The 19,653-nt window shown below is 37.2% G+C and overlaps 1 protein-coding gene across 2 annotated transcripts in view; it reads left to right on the plus strand.

Annotated features, from left to right (window-relative positions):
- The window catches only part of UNC80 (unc-80 homolog, NALCN channel complex subunit), a 184,253-nt gene that overhangs the window by 112,544 nt on the left and 52,056 nt on the right, over positions 1-19,653 (plus strand). For both annotated transcript variants that reach the window (XM_037523962.2, XM_037523964.2), the window contains 10 exons: positions 635-773; positions 2,740-2,921; positions 3,745-3,876; positions 6,043-6,229; positions 6,859-6,990; positions 9,152-9,295; positions 11,740-11,840; positions 12,814-12,900; positions 16,112-16,295; positions 18,411-18,505. In XM_037523962.2, the coding sequence (XP_037379859.1) occupies positions 635-773; positions 2,740-2,921; positions 3,745-3,876; positions 6,043-6,229; positions 6,859-6,990; positions 9,152-9,295; positions 11,740-11,840; positions 12,814-12,900; positions 16,112-16,295; positions 18,411-18,505 (1,383 nt within the window). The remainder of the gene's footprint in view (positions 1-634; positions 774-2,739; positions 2,922-3,744; positions 3,877-6,042; positions 6,230-6,858; positions 6,991-9,151; positions 9,296-11,739; positions 11,841-12,813; positions 12,901-16,111; positions 16,296-18,410; positions 18,506-19,653) is intronic.

Below are 19,653 nucleotides of genomic sequence, written 5' to 3' on the forward strand. Positions count from 1 at the left end.
AAACAAACAAAAAACAACAACACTTTTTTTGTGCTTTTCAGGAAAGTATTTTAAATGATGGTTAAGACTTACACTTATCTAGAGCCTACAATTTTTTGCCTAAATTATCTGAAATAATGGATTAAATAATTTTTTTGCTAATCTGAGCTAACAACCATAATGTATAACAATTTTCAAAGAAAAAATGCCATCCAAATTTGCACTGGCTTAGAGAGCTAATTTCTAAATGAAACTCCTTTATAAATTAGCAGTTACTCCAGTTTTTAGTGAAAATCAACTCCTAATTAAAAAAAAAAAAGAGGATTCTTTGAAAGTCCATTAGGACTTTTCACAAAGATATATAGACCAGAGTCTTTCTTTACTCAAAGAGCTGTGCTTATCCTATAGACTTTTTCCTCAGGTTGCTATAAGGCAGTTCTTTTGTGATGAAAGCATCATAAAATCAATATGTTTATTTTTTCCAATTATGCAGCAACTAAATTATATGCCATGCCAATGAATACGCTCCATTTCAGGAAGTATTTTAAGTTCATTTAAGGAAAGAGAGAGAGGAGACGTGGCACTTAGATTTCTAGAGTAGTTCAACAATTAGTGTCTTCAAAGATTTTAAGACATGATATTCATCTTTTCCTAGGTGATGAGCCTGTCGCCCGCTCCCTTATCTCTGTTAATAAAGGCAGCACCAATTCTGACAGAGGAGATGTATGGGGACATCCAGCCAGCTGCCTGGGAGCTCCTGCTCAGCATGGATGAACACATGGCAGGGGCAGCAGGTACAGAAAGTCCACACGGGAACCTGGTCCTGCTGCCACTGACTTCAGTGCTCATGTGGAAATGAGTCAGACTTAATTGGAAGCCTAAGGACCAGTTGATGACTGGGATGACTTTTGTAGAGGTGTTACTGGTCCACACTATTAGAGAGATATGTGGGACTCAGATTTCACTGACCTTAAATGGCAGGCTTAGGAGTGTGGACTTACCATTAAACTATGGAAACTACTCATGGGCTCTGGGCCAGAGTAACACTGTAGATAGAGTGAATTTTTACAAAGTTTAAGGTGCCAGCAATGAGTAACTTGGTTTTAAAAATCGTGGTTTTAAATAAAGAGGCCTAGGGTTAGTGATATGACACTGAAGCTAATGAGAAAGTCCAAAGCTAATGGTAACTCTGAGGAAAACTTGATGTATGTGGCAGCTAAAATAATGAGATTAGATGAGATGTCTGGGTAAGAATTGGCAGAGAGGGAATGCAGAGGGTAAGTACCAAGCCATTGGCCTTCTCTGCCTTCAGAGGACAGGAAGAAGAAGGCAAGCCAGCAAACGATCCAGAAAAAAATGATCAGATAAGTAGAACTTAAATAATCTTAGGTCATAGAAGCAAAGGAGGATAGTTCTTTAAGGAGATTGTTATGAAGATGTTGAACACTGAAAGGAAACAAATGTAAAAATATCATTGACTACTGATTTGTAAGCTTTACAAGACAACTGTTTCAATTAATCCACGGATGTAGAACTCTGACTGCAATGACTTAAAGAGCTTTAAAAAATTGAAGCAAAGAATACACTTTCAAGAAAGGCAAAGAAAGGAACACAATGGAGATTTAAGGAGCTGGTCAAATAAAGAATTAGCAAAAGCTAGTGATCACAGAGCTAATGTTTGTTTTAGAACTCTGTTACACACATTATTTACTTAATCCTCACAACAACCTTTTTGTAGATGAGCAAACTGGAATTCAAAGAGTTAAAGGACTTATCCATAAAGGTACACAGCTCAGAAAGCCAGGAGACCATACTTAGCTCTTTTGAACACACACAAACACCTTTGCTCTATACTACATTACGTCTGAAAAATGAAATACACTTTAGAAGTGGATAGCACTTACACTTCACAAATCACTTTCTTATGCACTATTTCATTTCAAATAATTTGGGTATTATTATTAGCAGTATAATCATTGCCACTGATGTTTGATCAAAGAAGGAGCAGAAACTAAGAAAAGTTATGAGGCTTACTCAAGATTGTATAGCAGAGAAGTGTATAGCTGAGACTTAACCCCAGTTGTAACACAGTTGCCTGTGAATGTTTTGAGGCTCTAGGAAAAGTTACAAGAAATGTTCTAAAGTATGTTTTTAGAGTTGCCTTTGTTCCTCCATCTCTGCTACAGACTGCACTTATCTATCTTCTTAGTCATTAGCTTTATAACAATGGCATTATGACTTACGAAATTTCTGTTGACTTCTCAATCTCATATAACTTTTAGAGGGGTAGCAATTTCTACCAGACTCCACAATGTGAGTTTTTTTATTTTTTACTATAGCTAATGTAACTGAAGCAGTTTTTAATGGTCACTTTTGTGTACTGTCCTAGGGTTATTATGAGGTGACTCTGGCCATTTCCTAAAATGAACACTGTAGTATGTCATTTCCCTTTTTTCATTTGCTTCCTCTGGCATTCACTTTCATTGTGAGCCAAAGGAAGCTTGGAATAAAATGTGTTATTCTATTGAGATGTCATATTATTGCTACCCCACATCAGATATTGAAAGACTGTGGGTGGTACAACGGATGCTGTTTGGTTTCCAATGCCTGGAATAGGGTTTGTCCCTCCTGCATTGTGGTCTGGCTCCATTAGCTTAAGAGTCGTTATCAGGAGGTAGGAGCAATACCCTCTTCTCTCCACCCCCAAGAATTATGCAAAACTAAAAGATGTGTTGCTGACGAATTGTTAACTGTCTCTAGCTGCCATGTTCCTGCTGTGTGCAGTGAAAGTCCCCGAGGCTGTGTCTGACATGCTGATGTCCGAATTCCACCACCCAGAGACTGTGCAGCGGCTGAACGCTGTCCTGAAGTTCCACACACTCTGGAGGTTTCGCTACCAGGTCTGGCCCCGGATGGAGGAGGGAGCACAGCAGATTTTTAAGGTAAGAGACAAAGCCCACAGGGGGATTAGATTAGTAAACCAATTCAGGTCCTGCCTCAATCTTTGACCCTGAAATCCCCTGTCTGTGGCCCAAGAGATGCTTCATTCTTTTTCTCTCATTATATACGTAAACCTAACTCAAATATGCATGAATTCTTATTGTTAAAACAATTGAACTACAGAAGAATGTAGAGTAAGAAAATAACGTGTCTATGGACTGTAAGATCTCATTACCGTCCCTCAAGGTTAGTATATAAAATTCGGGGGTATTATCTTCCAGACATTTTGCTACATCTACATAAATAGAAGTTTTGTGGAAGATGAAGTGATTAACACAGAGATCACAAATAGAGACCTCTTAGAACACACATAGAGATCCTCACTTGAAGTCCTTCATTTTATTTTTTTTAAGATTTATTTATTTATGCATACAAGAACTGGGGTACAGGCCAGAGGTTGGGGGGTGGTTAGAGGTTTCACCAGAGACAGAATGGGGAACAGAACAGGCAGACTGACTGAAATCCACTGCTGAGGGGAGCAGTGGGCGAGTCAGGAGAGGTCTGCTGCACCATGTGGGTGACTCCCTGGCCAGGGATCAAATTCGTGCTGAAATGGCTGCGGACAGCTTCATAGGTTCTGTCTTAACTCCTTGCGCCACCAGGGAGGCCCAATCCTTCATTTTATTAATGAGTAAACTGAGTCCCAGAGAAGTTCATCCTGTATTCTATAACATCCTATTCTCTATAAGTTATGCTACAAATGTGATTTAGAATCATTCTTGCTTATGTTTCATCTTACCTTATTATTCTGATGCCAATGAACAGATCCCACCTCCCAGTATAAACTTCACCCTGCCCTCACCGGTGCTTGGAATGCCATCTGTCCCAATGTTTGACCCCCCATGGGTCCCTCAGTGCAGCGGCAGTGTTCAGGACCCCATTAATGAAGACCAGTCTGTAAGTAACAGGCACTTTCTTTACCATTTCTCCATGGGGTACCTGTCAGAGAGGCCAACTATAAATGTGTGAAAAATTTACGCATTCTTTTCCTAAGATGACACAGTTGTAATAACAACACGGGAAATTAGCCACAAGCAGTCTTTGTTCTTGTGAATAAAAGGAAATAACATCTGGTAGTGAGTATTTGTAAACCTCCACGCCAACAGTTTTGTTTATAATCACAGCAGCAGTCACCCTAGAAAGCATTTTTATTTTTTTTTAATATTTATTTATTTATGCGTACAAGAACTGGGGTACAGGCCAGAGATGGGGGGTATGTGAGAGGATTCACTAGAGAAAGAGTGGGGAGCAGAACAGGTAGATTGTGAAATCCACTGCTGAGGGGAGCAGCGGAGAGTCAGGAGAGGTCTGCTGCGCCATGTGGGCAGCTCCCTGTCCAGGGATCGAACTCATACTGCAGTGGCTACGAACAGCTTCATAGGTTGCGTCTTAACCCCTTGTGCCACCAGGGAGGTCTGAAAGCATTTTTAAAAATTATTCATTGATTTCTTGGCCAAAAGTAGTACATTCTATTTATCATAAACAAATACAGTCATTTAACCTATAATACATTAACTACCCAAAAGTTAATGATACTCAGTATGAATGAATAAAAAAAGAACTCAGTTGACAGCCCTTGTTTCTTGTTTGGACCTTAGTCTTATTTATTCAAATTAACTGGTGTTATTTTTTTAATGCCACTTTGAATGTCAAAAAACAAAGTTCCTTTTTTTAATTCACACTTCTCTTAAAAGTTAGTTGAATATATGAAGTTTTTTTTAGGTTGAATATTTTATATGTCACATATTTTGTAGGCATTTCTAGTTTTTTTGAGTACTGTTTCTTTGAACTCTTTACTCATCAAAATATTTTAGTTCTTCTGCCTACAGTGCCTTCTCATTTGATGGTTTCATGGCAAAAAGAAAGGCATATCAAGTTCTTCTCTCACATATGCAGTGGCTCCAGCATTTGAACCACTGGGATAAAGATCTTCATAAGAGCTATATAGATCTATATAAGAGGATGGATTCATTTGATCCAAGCAGACTATCCCAAGTTTACTGTAAATTTGAAACCAAGTTCCCTGATTCTTATCCAGTTCTCTTTCTCTCATTCCACAAATCTTAGTTTACCTTGTTGTAATAATTGAACTTAACACTTGGCTTTGAAAATAAATTGCCATGTAGCTCTTAATTTCTTTTTTGCTGTTCATCATAGGAAACATTTGGTCTTACATTAATATCCTGTATAATATCCTGTAGTTCCTATTACTGTAGTCAAACAGAAGAGCAAACAGCTCTTCTTGTCTTTTCTAAAACCTATGACCACCTGACATCAAGGAGATGTGGAGTTACTATTATACATAAACATTACTTCAAATCGGTAGTGAAGCAGTCCAGTGACTATTTCCCTGCTCTGAGATCATTGACTTCATCCCTAAAACTCTTGCCTCAGAATAAGCATTAAGACTAGTGTAAGAATAGATTAGCCATTTTATAGTCTTCTTTCCTTTGTTGTTCCTTACTGTACATATTTTCTGATAGTTGACTATAATTTTACATTCAACCTCAATAACACAATCAACTCTCATATTTCCCATTAAGTAACTTTGTTCCTGCAAATAATATTAAGTATGTATAGTGTGATAGATAACTTGAGACACAAAACTAATTTGTTTATATAAGAGATAGATATCTTTCCTCCACCTTTTCATGTTTCTAATGTTCTCTTTTATTAACCTTATAAACTAAATGTCTCTCATTTAAAACCAGCTTAAAACATTTTTTAGAAAGAAATAGAATACTGAAAATTTTATTTGATTTTAATGTTTAAAGAGTTAATCATTGCTATCACCCCAACCCTCAAGCTAAGTAGAATTCTTTCCAGAAATTATAGACTGCCTTGAATAATTATTTTGATTGAATGAAAAAGAATAATTTCATTGTATGTAACCTGGAAACATGTTAGAAAGAAACAAATAATCCCCATAAGAGTAGATCATGGGTGCCTTAACATTTCCTAAGGACAGACTGCCGTGTTTGTGTAATTCACTGGAACACTCTTTATGCTTGTAACTTCACAGAAAAGTTGCTGTTAAATAAACTTTCTTGCTTGTATCCATAGAAATCCTTTTCAGCTCGGGCTGTGTCCCGCTCCCATCAAAGGGCAGAACACATCCTAAAAAACTTGCAACAGGAGGAAGAGAAGAAACGTCTTGGTCGAGAAGCCAGCCTCATCACCGCTATCCCCATCACCCAGGAGGCTTGCTATGAACCCACCTGCACACCCAACTCAGAGCCAGAAGAAGAAGGTGCCCTCTACACATGGGACTCCTTGGGGTGGCGGGGGGAGGGGGGTGAGCCACAGGAAAGGGGAAAGACTTAGAGTGAAATTAACAATTGATGATTTTATGTGACATGAGGTGATGTGCTCCCTCTATATTCCTCACCTTTTGGCATTATCCAAAAGAGGAAGCACAATTTTTTTAAATGTTTGGAGTTGGCCTGTTTATAGAGATGGATGTTAGCCACATTGAATGAGCCAATGTGATAAGGGACCAAACAGTGATTGTAATTCAGGAAACTGCTAGATCCAGTATATATAAAAACAATGTAATCAGTCTTTAATTATTAAAACATGGGGTTAGTCTATTAACTAATTTCAACCTTTGCAAGGTCAGACAATTTGTTGGTTAGTATCAGGATGAATTATGAACCCTTCCAAATTCAGTGATTGCCCTGCTTTTTGGAATTTTTGGGAAAAATGTCTCTCTTTCGCTGTAGTTTTTTTTTTCCCTTTTTTGTCTACACTCCAAGTTACTTAAACCTTAGACTCTGAGAGCCAATATACACTTGTATACACTGAGAGTGTAACTCTAGCTGTGATGATTAACTCTTTTGTTATAAAACCAAAGTTCACGTTCCCCATTTTCTTTGCCAGTAGAAGAAGTCACCAACCTGGCATCCCGTCGACTATCTGTCAGTCCATCCTGTACCTCCAGCACCTCCCACAGGAATTACTCCTTTCGCCGAGGGTCTGTGTGGTCTGTGCGCTCTGCTGTCAGTGCAGAAGGTGGGTGATCCTGCAAATGTGTCATTACTCATCACTTAGGTGTTCTACTGTTGGACCAATTTCCTCTCTCCTTGCTGAATTCTACCTAATTGTATCTATTACCAAAAGTGGAGTCAGAAAGTCTCCAATGGTTATTACTGAGTTGTTTGTTTCTTCCTTCAATTCTACCAATTTTTGTTTAATAGTATTTGGGCCTCTACTGGTAGATGTATCTACACTTATAATTGTAATGTCTTCCTTAGAGACTGCCCATTTTGTTGTTATTCTTTCTTTTCCCCTCAAAGTTATTTTGTCTTACAGTATATTTTGTCTTATATTGACATAACCATTCCTGCTCTCCTTTGGTTAGTGTCTCAGCATCCAATATCTTTTTCTAATCTTCCACTTTCAATTTATTTGTATCTTTAAAACTAAGGTATGTCTCCTATAGACAGCATATGGTTGTATTATATTTTGTTTAATTCATGCTTAGAGTTCTACCTTTTGATGGGAGCAGTTAGTACATTTATGTTTAATATAATTATTAATAAAATGTGTGTCAGCCATCTTAAATATGAAATGTGCAATATGAAAGATAGTTTCCTTTTCATCTTTGAACATAATGATAATTTATTTTAATCTTTTGTCTAGTAAGTCTAACATCTGTATTTTCTTTTACTATTCATAGACCTTTGTATGGGCCATATTTTATTGATTCTTTGCATGCCTCATACTTTTTTATTAAAAAGTAGACTTTTTAAAATTTTTTATATCATTTTTCATTTTTGCACAATGTATGCATTTTCATCTTGGTTATAGTCCCCGTAAAATTCCCACTCCCCTTGTTTTGATCCTACTTCCTCCTCCCCTCCCCCATGTAGTGTGTCTCTGGTTTATAGTTACCTAAAAAGTAGACATTTTAAATAAGATAAAGTGACCATTTGGCAAATCATGTGATCACTTCCATCTCAGGGACTAATTCTGTAATATCTGTGTGCTTTGTGAAGTCTTACCTCTGAAAACTCTGACCAATTAAATTAGTCAGCTAATGATTGAACAGATTTCCTTAAGTACCTTGAAATAAGAAGTCTCCCAACCTTTGCTAATTGAGCACTGTGGGTGGTTTAGTGCACACTCTCAAAGGTCCATTAATTTAGAAACATCACCTTAGCGGTTATTTTACTTCGTACTTATGCATAGTTTCAAAGCAACCAAAAGTGAGAGGTTAGGGCCTTCCAGGTCTCTCGTAGACTCATGCACAGCCCTTCACATGCATGTAGATACCTGGAAATATATTGGAATTTGGCAAAATCCCCTGGATTATTTCAAAAGTTCTGAAACAGCTTGTTTTGACACATTTTACCTGTGTTTTCATTGCTTTAATGGAGAGGTAGATTTTTCAAAGGTCCTTCCTCTGCATCCCATAAATACTTCTTCCACATAATACATATCACATATCAAAATATTTCCACGTGAATCTACTGTGAAGTCAAGGTTGAGAATGATTGAACAAGTCTCCCATGCTCCAACCCTTCTTAGTCCCTCTAAAATCAGCAATTGCAATATGAAAATCATAGACTCACATAATTCTTTCATGCTTTAGAAAAATGAGATAATTTTTATATTAATAAGCTGTTTAGTAACTTTCTTACCTTCCTTGCCTACTTCCTTGCCTACAAACTTTTCCCTTTACTCCCATATAAAATTTTATATTTTATTATATTTATCAGCAAAGATAAATATATCAGTATAAGCAGGTTGCATCATCTTTACTCTAAGTGTGTGTTTTCTGTACTCTATATTAGTGCTTGCCATCTCTCACATATTCATGCACACCAGTTGCTACCAACTTAGCATCTATGAAAAATGTCCTAGTCTCCATTTGGGATTTTATCCTTTCTGATTTGATATTGTGAATTGATCCACTTGCCCCATAATCTCTGTTTCTCTTATTCTCCAAAACAAGAAGAATGTGAGGACTTGGGAGGTGGGTTGTTTTTGGTGTTTGTTTAATGTGGAGAGGCACTCTGGACAGCTTCATCATTTAAAAGCTCTAGCATATTCTTGTTATGTTATGTTGCTAGGATTATGCTATTAAATACAATAGCCTTGAAGTGAGGAACATGGTTGCAGTGGAATTACAATTACTGACAAAAGCACCTGATTTCAACTCTTCCTTCAGATGAAGAACACACCACTGAACATACTCCAAACCACCACGTGCCTCAGCCTCCACAGGCAGTATTCCCAGCATGCATCTGTGCAGCTGTGCTGCCCATTGTTCACCTGATGGAGGATGGGGAGGTGCGGGAAGATGGAGTAGCAGGTACAGTTTTGGTTCTCAAAACCATCAGTGACTTTTTAAAATACTTACAGAAGACAGTGGGGTGTTCCTGAAGGCATAATGGGTACACCACATTTTGAATTATTTTATGTACATGTTGTAAGTATAGATTATATACAGTAGCTGTACCACTTTTTCTGCTTCCTCTTCCCACCACCCATATGACCAAGAAATTGCATCTACAACACACATTTTGTATACATTAGATATGACATTCTAGAAGGATGTTAACATAAAATGTGTTCATTATATTGAGAAATAAAATCTGAAGGCCAAAGAATATTTTCTATATGATATTATTTAAAATACATGAAATGTATGTTTCATGTATGTAAAAGGGCATTCTCCAAAATCTTTGTAGTTGTTTCTTTGATTGGCAGACTTACCAGCATAATTTTTCTTTGTCTTTTCCTGTATGTGTTAAGCATTAAACTGTTTATTTCAGTAATCAGGAAAAATATACTATAAAGAGACCTTTAAGACCAATTTCAACATAAATAAAACCCACACTTATTTTATTTATAAAGATACTTGAAAACTGTTATCAAAAAGGCCACAAATAGTAAATGTTGGTGAGGATTTGAAGTAAAAGGAATCTCATACACTGTTGATGGGAATAAATAGTCCCTATGGAAAATAGTATGAAGATTTCTCAAAATATTAAAAATGGATCTACCATATGATCTAGCAATTACACTTCTAAGTATTCACATAAAGAATATACTTATTCAAAGAGACATATGCACTCGATGTTTACTGCAGCACTATTTACAATAGCCAAACTATATCCTAAGTGCCCCAAAACAAATGTGTGGGTCAGAAAGATGTGATATATGTACACAATGGAATAGTACTCAGCAATAAAAAAATATAAACTTTTGCCATTTGTAACAAAATGGATGGAACTAGAAGGAATTGTGGTAAGCAAATAAGGGGAAAGACAAATACTGTATGGTGGTGTCACTTATATGTAGAATATAGAGACACCAAACAAAGGGTCAGATAAAGCCAAACCAATAACAAACCCTAGAAATCTGAGTACAGAAATCAGATTATCAGAGGAGGAGGAGGGAAGAGAACAAAGTGGACAAGGAGTACAATATGCTATATGTGAAGGACTATGGGTGCTTTGGTGGTGAATGTTGTGTGGTAGCAGTACCTTCAAAGGGAGATCCTATATCTCTAAATCACAAATAATGTTGTAAATAAAATCCTTATGTTTTTACCTAAAAAAAAAATACATGAAAATTAAAGTTTATAGTTGCTTGTCTCTTGTTAATATTATTAATGTATATAGTTATCACTTTAAATTAACTGCTTTCCTAGCCTGAGCACTTCCAGCCAATATTAGCCTGACCACTTTCCCCAAAGCACTTTTTTTTCACATTAAGAATAATTACTTATTCTTGGACCTCCTAGTTCAAAGTGTGAACATAATTATTACTAGATCAACACTTTATCTCACTAAAGGAGATGCTATTTAAACAGTAAACAGTGAAAGATCATATTTAATTCATATTCATTCTAAACCAAACATATTTTTCTAAAAACAAAATAATTATTTTAGGAATTTCTTCATATAGCAGACAATAAAACAAGAATTTAATTTAATTAACATCATTGATAATATTAGGCAATTTTCAAAACAAAGTTTCACAAAGGTGGTGTTTTATTATTACCATATAAAATTGTATTTATTTTAGATGTACAATGGCCATATAATTGCCATACAAAATTGTGTTCATTTTAGATGTACAATTTATTACAATAAGTTTAGTTAACATCTATCACCACATATTTAGTTGCAATTTTTTCTTTTAATAAGAGTTTTCAAGATCTATTCTCTTAGCAACTTCGAAATATATGGTTTGAAACTATAGTCACCATGTAGTATATTCTATTCTTAGAATTTATTTCCTTTATAACTGGAAATTTATACCTTTTTGTTACCTTTCCTCATTTCTCCCACCTCAATAGCCCATTCTGGTAACCACTAGTATTTTTTTCTGTACATGAGAGCTTGGTTTTTTCAGATTCCACATATAAGTGAGATCATACAGTATTTGTCTTTCTCAGTTTGACTTACTTCACTTTTCTTAGTGCCCCAAAATCCATCTATATTGTCACAAATGGCAGAATGCCCTTCCTTTGTATGGCTGAATGGTATTCCATTGTATATCACAAGTGCATTCTTTACAAAAGCAATGCGAGAACCTAAAAACAACACTATACCTTTTATTATAAATGAAAATATTCAGAAACAACAGCAAAGGGAACAAATATCTACCTTCCAATAGAAAAAGTTGTCAGAACCTTTTTAAGGCAAAAAGAGACTAATTAAAGTTTTACAAATTTTGTCAACACTTTATGAAGTAGGCTTAATGTCAATTTGAGATAAATAATTCCATTTCATTTCTTCTCTAAAGTAAGTGCCGTGGCCCAGCAAGTCTTATGGAATTGTCTAATTGAAGATCCATCAACAGTTCTTCGGCATTTCTTGGAAAAACTGACCATCAGCAATAGACAAGTAAATTTTTCTTTCTTTATAGTGTAAATGTGTGACAATGTGTGTAAAAGCAAGTGATGGACTTCATAGTGCCGTGCATGCAACATTCATGTCCTCTGGTGCTTAGCTAATATGTACTTCAGAAGATGACAAAGACGCATGCTGCTGAGCTTGACTGTTTTCTTTGTAATTTCTTCATTAACTAATGTCTCCTTTTGGATAATGTGCACTGCTGGTGATGACCCTAGAATTCCAAAAGATGCTTAGTTCTTTAAACAGGATTACAGTCCCCATGACATTCCTAGTACTGGGTACATTTATTGATTTTTTAATTGCCTGGTAGTCTACAATGCAGGTAGAATTATTAGAATATATTGGAAATCTCCATTAATGAAAGATTCTAATTTACTAGAGTCCCTTATAGAACAGTATGCCAAATCAGTTTCCTGAGCAATGGCAAAATATACTGATGATTACAAATTCCCTTTTTATTCCTGTTATGAAAATATTTTCAGTGGAACAGTTAACTTCTGAAAGGTAAGGCTAATTATAGACATCTCAATTTATTCTCTCTTGCCCCAATTTTATCTTTTTGACTTGGAAACTAGAAAGCAGAATTATGAGGCTCAATAAGCCTGATTTATATAATGGTTTCTCAGCATAGGTCCTCTTCACATTTCCATCACAACTGACAGCCACAGCAATTAGAGTTGAGTAAGTATACAGATTTCCTGTGATTTATGTGTGACATACAGATGCAGATTAAATTTTTATTTAAAAAAAGTCTAGGAGAAAGTGTGACCATGGAGGAAATACCATTTAATGTGTATTAAATGTACTATATTCAATTGATAAACATAATGAAATCAACACGTGCCAAAAATATGAAAATTTCCCTCCTCCTTCCTACTGAAACCCAGCGTTTTAAGAAGTTAATTTCATTTCCTACAGTATGATAGCTGAATGAAATGTAGAAATTCTGTCCTTCTTGCAGGATGAGTTAATGTACATGCTACGCAAACTTCTCTTGAATATTGGAGATTTTCCTGCTCAGACATCGCACATCCTATTCAACTACTTGGTAAGGTTCAGCCACCAGCAGGTTGTAAATGTTCATTTGCAAGTAGGAAAAAGCAACATGAGAAGAAGGTCTTAGGTGATATTTAAAAATAAGTTCCCATAAATTATGTAACTAAATATATCTGTGTTTAAGTAAATTCACTCTGTTAACATGGAGAAGCCCCTCCTGGCACAGTACATGTCCCGTGGTGGTGCCCAATAAATGCCAATTTCTTCTCTGTCTTCCTTTAGCATTATGCAACTCTCTTATGTTAGTTCTCAATTTAGTTTTCTTTTTTTTTTAAGGATTTCTTTTTTATTTATGCATACAAGAACTGGGGTACAGGCCAGACGTGCGGGCGGTGAGAGGATTCACCAGTGACAGAGTGGGGAGCAGAACAGGTGGATTGACTGAAATACACTGCTGAGGGTTGCAGTGGGAGAGACAAGAGAGGTCTGCTGTACCAATTGGGTTGCTCCTGGGCCAGCTGGGGATCGAACTTGTGCTGTAGTGGCTGAAGACAGCTTCATAGTGCTGTGCTTAACCCCTTGCACCACCAGGGAGGCCCCTCAATTCAGTTTTCTATTAAGAAAATATGTTTAATTTTTCCCCTTTTTCTACCTCACTGTTTAAGACACACACACACACACACACACACACACACACACGTGCAAGTGTTGCCTAGATGGAAAGTATTTGTAATGTATTATTCCTTGGCAACTATGTTTTAAATCAACCTGACAGCTTCTTCCCCAACCTTCCACAATGTACCAGTTCCTTCATATTTTCCACCTTACTCCCAAAATGACTATGCAGTTTGGAGACTGGGGGCATAGTGACCATTTTAAATTGCGCCTCAATCGAGGCAGATTGTGGTCACAGGAATTTCTATGTTGGGAGAACTACTTCTTTCTCTCTTGCTTTCATCTACCTTCTGGCAGGGAGGCAAAGAGAAGAATTACCCATATGCTTCTATAGCAGAATAATAAATTTAACTCACATGACAACTCTGAAGTACAAAGAAAATTTGTATTTCTTTTCTCTTGTCTAGGACTGATTTTGATTTCCTTCCAAGTACTACTTGCTGGCTGGCAAGGGAAAAATATATAGAAGTGCCCAATTTTTAGTTCAGACTTATAAAAAATGTTGTTAAAAATATTAAGTCGTGTTCAGTTTATCAACTGAAAATACAGTCTCCCAGGATTCTCCTTCCTTCCAACTGCTTTCAATGTTATATGAAGTTGGATAGAAAAAAATCCCTTTGTTCAATATCCTATTTCTTGCACTATGTTTGCTCTGGCTCCTCCTTTTGTGAGATGATGCTCTTTGTCTCGCTGGTAGTTGGCTGTCTTGCCAGAGAAGCAGAGCCCACAACTGCTATAACTCAGGACCCATGTGCTCTCTGCAGTGATTGCTGGGAAATTCACCCTCCCCTCAGATCCTGCCTCTGAGTTTTGGAACTGAGTGCCCCATAGCCCCAGTTTAGGATGATTGCAGGTTAGAGCATCCTGCTCAGTGACACCAGTCTGTGATAATTCTATCTGGAAAGTTCTCCAATTAAGCTTTCTGCTGTTTCTTGGTCTTGTCAATACCATACAAAAACCGAAGATAGATTGGCAAGATCAAATATTAGGGTCTCTTTAGTTTAAGTATGTGCCTTTGCAAGTTTCTGTTGCATCCTACTTGCTCTGAGGTTAACTCCTGTCAGAGACCTAGAGACCAGAGGCAAGAGCCCCTCAGTGTTACCCTCTCTTGCCTGCACCTGCCTATTTTCTCCAGGTCAATAGCCAGGGCACATGCTTACCTGGACCATTGCTCTCCTCCATCCTTTTGCCCTGGAGCAAGAATGTGGTTATTTCATTTCCCTTCTTGCATATTCTCCCAGTCCTACCAGCTAGATGATTAATAAACTAGTAGAGGAAGGTGTTAGCAACACATTGGCTTTGCTGAATAATTTATTTTGCATCAGGATAAACTGTTTCTACATATCTGTCTGAACCCTAATCTCCTAAACTCTATGTCAATGGATGATTTGGTTGGAATAAGGAAAGGATCTTGCACTCAGAATGGCAAAACAGTAAAGGACAGAGTCATTGTTAAACCATTTCCCTTATTCTACATCTCTTTTTCGTGATGACTCTTATAGTGGAGATGTTGGGAAGAGTGGCCCATCTCTTCCAGACTCTTTTCAGGATATTTAAATCTACTGTTTAACTTGACCAGGTGATCTTTAGCCTGGGGTATAAGCATATCTGGGGATTGGTGAAGGTTTTCAAAGGGGTTTGGTGCCCAGATAACTTTTTTTTTAAGATTTATTTTATTTATGTATACAAGAGCTGGGTGCAGGCCAGAGGTGTGGGGGTGGAGGGGTAGTGAGAAGATTCACCAGAGAGAGAGTGGGGAGCAAACAGGTGGATTGACTGAAATACACTGCTGAGGAGAACTGTGGCCGAGACAGGAGAGGTCTGCCATACCATGTGGGTTTCTACACACATGTGGGGACTACACCTGAGAAGAGAAAGCAAACATTGTACAAAATGAAAAATGATATAAAATATATATAAATAAATAAATCATATTTTTTTAAAGTAACTATTTCAGGACTAAGGTAGAGAAGCATGGGTGCTTTGGTGGCAGGCATGCTATGGTGATATCATTTAAAGAGGTATTAATCTCTACCCTGGAAACATATATAGGGCTGTAAACCAACATTACCTGTATTAAAATAATTTATATCCCGAAAGAATAAACTATTGTAATAAAAAATACATCAGCCTGTCCTGCTCAGTTTTCTACCTACACCCTCTCTGGGTTGCACTGGACATAGTAGAGAAGCATTTGAAAAGAAAAGTGAAGGCACAAAGGCCTTATTTTTTTTAAGATTTATTTATTTATGCATACAAGAACTGGGGTGTAGGCCAGAGGTGTGGGGGTGAGAGGATTCACCAGAGACTGAATGGGGAACAGAATAGGCGGATTGAATGAGATACTCTGCTGAGGGGAGCAGCAGGTAGGACAGGAGAGGTCTGCTGCGCCATGTGGGTAGCTCCCTGGCCGGGGATCACTCTCATGCTGCAGTGGCTGTGAACAGCTTCTTAGTACTGCATATTAACCCCTTGTGCCACCAGGGAGGCCCCCAAAAGACTATTTTTAAGTAAAAGAAGGCCAAGAAAATAAGAACATGAGCTCAGGATCATGGTGGTGTGTGAACACTTTGCTTTCTGTCTTTCAGGTGGGATTAATCATGTACTTTGTGCGGACCCCATGCGAATGGGGGATGGACGCCATTTCAGCCACTCTGACGTTCCTGTGGGAGGTGGTAGGGTACGTGGAGGGCCTCTTCTTCAAGGATCTGAAGCAGACGATGAAGAAGGAGCAGTGTGAGGTCAAGCTCCTGGTGACCGCTTCCATGCCGGGTAACCCATCAGTGCTTTCGGATGACATGACATTTTTTTATTTTTTAAGATTGTAAATAACCATTTCATTCATGAGAAAATTTTCAGAGTTCTGATCCTAGTGTCAAGTGCTTCAAAGAGTTTTTGTTTAATGTGATCTGAAGAAATATAATAGACCCTTTAGAAAGCCCACAGTGGCCAGATGAAAAGGGAGACATGAGAACTGAGGTCCATGTGAATCAGCACTTGAAAGGCTGCCAAGGTGGATGGTCCATGGAAGTCTATCACAGAGAGCCAGCTGCACTGGAGCCTCTTGGAGTGAATTTTTGGCACTGTAAGGAGAATAATATTGTTTGAATGGCATGGCCCCCAGTCCTTTGTAAACTCAATGAGAGATGGCTTTATGAAAAAAAAAAAAAATGGAAAAGGGAAAAGCAGGAAGGACAACTACAAAGGAACATGAAGGGTGATGTAAACTCTAAATGTGGTTCCTTTCTACTTTCGATAGCTTGTTTTTCTTTAAGATAAAGATTTTTGCCTTGCCTTTATTCTTGTGCAATGACTGGGAAAATGTGAGATGATATGTGTATTGAAATAAAGGTAAGGCGAAGTTATATATAGATAAGAACACAGGTTCTGGCAACAAAGAGGCTTGTGTTGAAATCACAGCACTGTCATTTATATAGAATTAGTCTCAGTTATGAAAAAGTACAACCTTTTTCAAACTCTCTCTCTTCATGTATAAAATAGAAATATAATTTATACTTAACGATCATAAAGAATAAATGAGTTTACATATGTAAAAACTTGTTTTGTGACCCAAGGTAAAGCATTCAATAAACAACAGTGGTGTATTTATATATTGTGTAGATTATCTAAGTGATCAATTTTTGTCATGGCAAAAAAAAAAACCCACATTGTCACTCATGCACTTAAAAATGTTTCCTTAAAATATAAGGTAGATCACAATGTTCATGAAGATATGTAATTAATGAATCTAGTAAACAACTACTATCTCACCAGCCAAATAGAATATAGAAAATTTAAATTTATATCATTTATAATTTATCATCATTTATATCATTGCCTGATCATTATATTTTAAATACAATTTGCAATGCTTAAAAGTTGAATGCTGTTTTCATGAAATAAATGTTTATCTTTGTTTCTGTTTATCTAAGTTACTTATAATTTGTTATAAATTTTTACTTACAAGTTTTCTGTTTCCTTATTTGTAAGATGAGATCAATAGTACCCATATCATAGGATTACTGTGAGATTTAGTATGATTGTGCCTACAAAATGCATGTAAAATTTTTTCAGACTCCATCACTATTTAATAAGTAAATATAATTAAAATATGTATTGGGTTTCTCTGGTGGCCTACTGGTTAAGTCTCAGGGATATTACTGCTAAGGCCTGAGTTCAATCCCTGGCCAGGGAGCTAACCCACATATGCACAGCAGACCTCTCCTGTCTCACCTGCTGCTCCCCTAAGCAGTGTATTTCAGTAGATACACCTGTACTGCTCCCCACTCTGTCTCTGGTGAATTCGCTCAGCCCAACACCTCTGACCTATACCCCAATTCTATGTGGAAAAAAAAGAAAAAATAAATAAAATAAAATATGTATTTAAGTATCAATAAAGCAGTGTAGTTAGTACACAGCTCATATTAGCTACTCATTAATAGTGATAGCAATCTTACTAGTCATAACATTTTAATGATGTGCATTTTAATAATTCAATGGTACTTCAATAACAAAAACATCTTATTGATAGTATTTTTTTATTTTGTCTTTTTTTAAAGATTTATTTATTTATGCATACGAGAACTGGGGTACAGGCCAGAGATGTGGGGGGGTGAGAAGATTCACCAGAGAAAGAGTGGGGAACAGAACAGACAGAGTGACTGAAATACACTGCTGAGGGGAGTAGCGGGCGAGTCAGGAGAGGTCTGCCTCGCCATGTGGATTGCTCCCTGGCCGGCCGGGGATTGAACTCGTGCTGGAGAGGCTGTGGATTGCTTCATAGTATGGTGCTTAACCCCTTGCACCACCAGGGAGGCCCTATTTTGTCTTTTAAATAAAAGTTTTCTATCAGAGAAGTTAATTTATTATGGTTTATACCTTCTATAGGTACCAAAACCTTGGTAGTTCATGGGCAGAATGAGTGTGATATCCCAACCCAGTTACCAGTCCATGAAGACACTCAGTTTGAAGCCCTGTTAAAGGTAAGGATGACTTTTGACAGGTAAAAAAATTTATGCATAGTGCTTGTGGCTATATGGCGGAACATCCATTTTAGAATTAAATGGCTTTCTCCTATGTTCAAATGAATATGTGCATTTATATACCTCTCCAGAGTCCACTCTTGTGTATTTCCTTTCTTTTCTTGAATAATTTCCCCACTTTTAGTGACATTTTATCTCTGCACTAATGACAAAATCAGAGAGGTCTTCTCTCAGCACCAGCAGTGGCATGGCGCTCTGGTGGGTATTCCCTGCTCCTCTTAAAAAGCTGCTCTTTGCTGCTGCAGAGCTTCCTGCCATCACAGTGGCTCTGCATTACCCTCCTGGGAGCTCTGGGGCAACACCAGCTGTCAACTGATGATGTGTGTCATAGACCCTTTTTGTGGCATTTGAAAAATTTAGCCTCCTGTACTATTTATAGTAGCTAAGATATAGAAACTATCTAACTACCCAACAACAGTGAGTGATCAAGAAGATGGTATACATATATATACATGGAATACTACTACTCTGTGAACAAAAATGATAAACTTATGCCATTTGGATCAACATGGATGGAGTGAAAGGGATTATGCCAAGCCAAATAAGTCAGAAGAAAGACAAATACTGGAAACTGTCACTTATAAATGGAATATGGAGAAAACAAATAAAGGGTCAGATAAAACCAAACTTAAAAATTACCACTTGAAAGCTGAGGAATAGAGGGAAAGGGTGTGGGGTGACCAAAAAATGGGGAGGGAGCACAGGTGCTTTGGGGTGGAGGGTGCACTGTGGTAATAACACATGAAGGGGGAATCTCTAGTCTAAAAATACAAACAATTTGTAAGCCAACATTACCTCAATTTTAAAAAAGGAATATAAAATATCACACTAATATTTTTTAAATATAAAGAATCAGTCATGCTAAATACATTTATTTTATTTTAGTAAAAAGGTCTGTAAAGCTCTTTCAGGTCTCAGCAGATATTTCTGGAGGATATATAGCCCAATGAATCAAACTTCAACAACCAACCTTTCCATTTTTCTGTTCAGATTGAATGTTGGATCACATGAATGTGGGGTGAGTTCAAGCCCTGGCTCCCCCACAACCAGCGGGACCTAAATAAAATGATAGGTCCATTAATCTCAGC

The sequence above is a fragment of the Talpa occidentalis genome, unplaced genomic scaffold, assembly GCF_014898055.3.
Source record: "Talpa occidentalis isolate TD23 unplaced genomic scaffold, MPIMG_talOcc4v2.1 talOcc4.3, whole genome shotgun sequence".
Classification (NCBI taxonomy): Eukaryota; Metazoa; Chordata; class Mammalia; order Eulipotyphla; family Talpidae; genus Talpa; species Talpa occidentalis.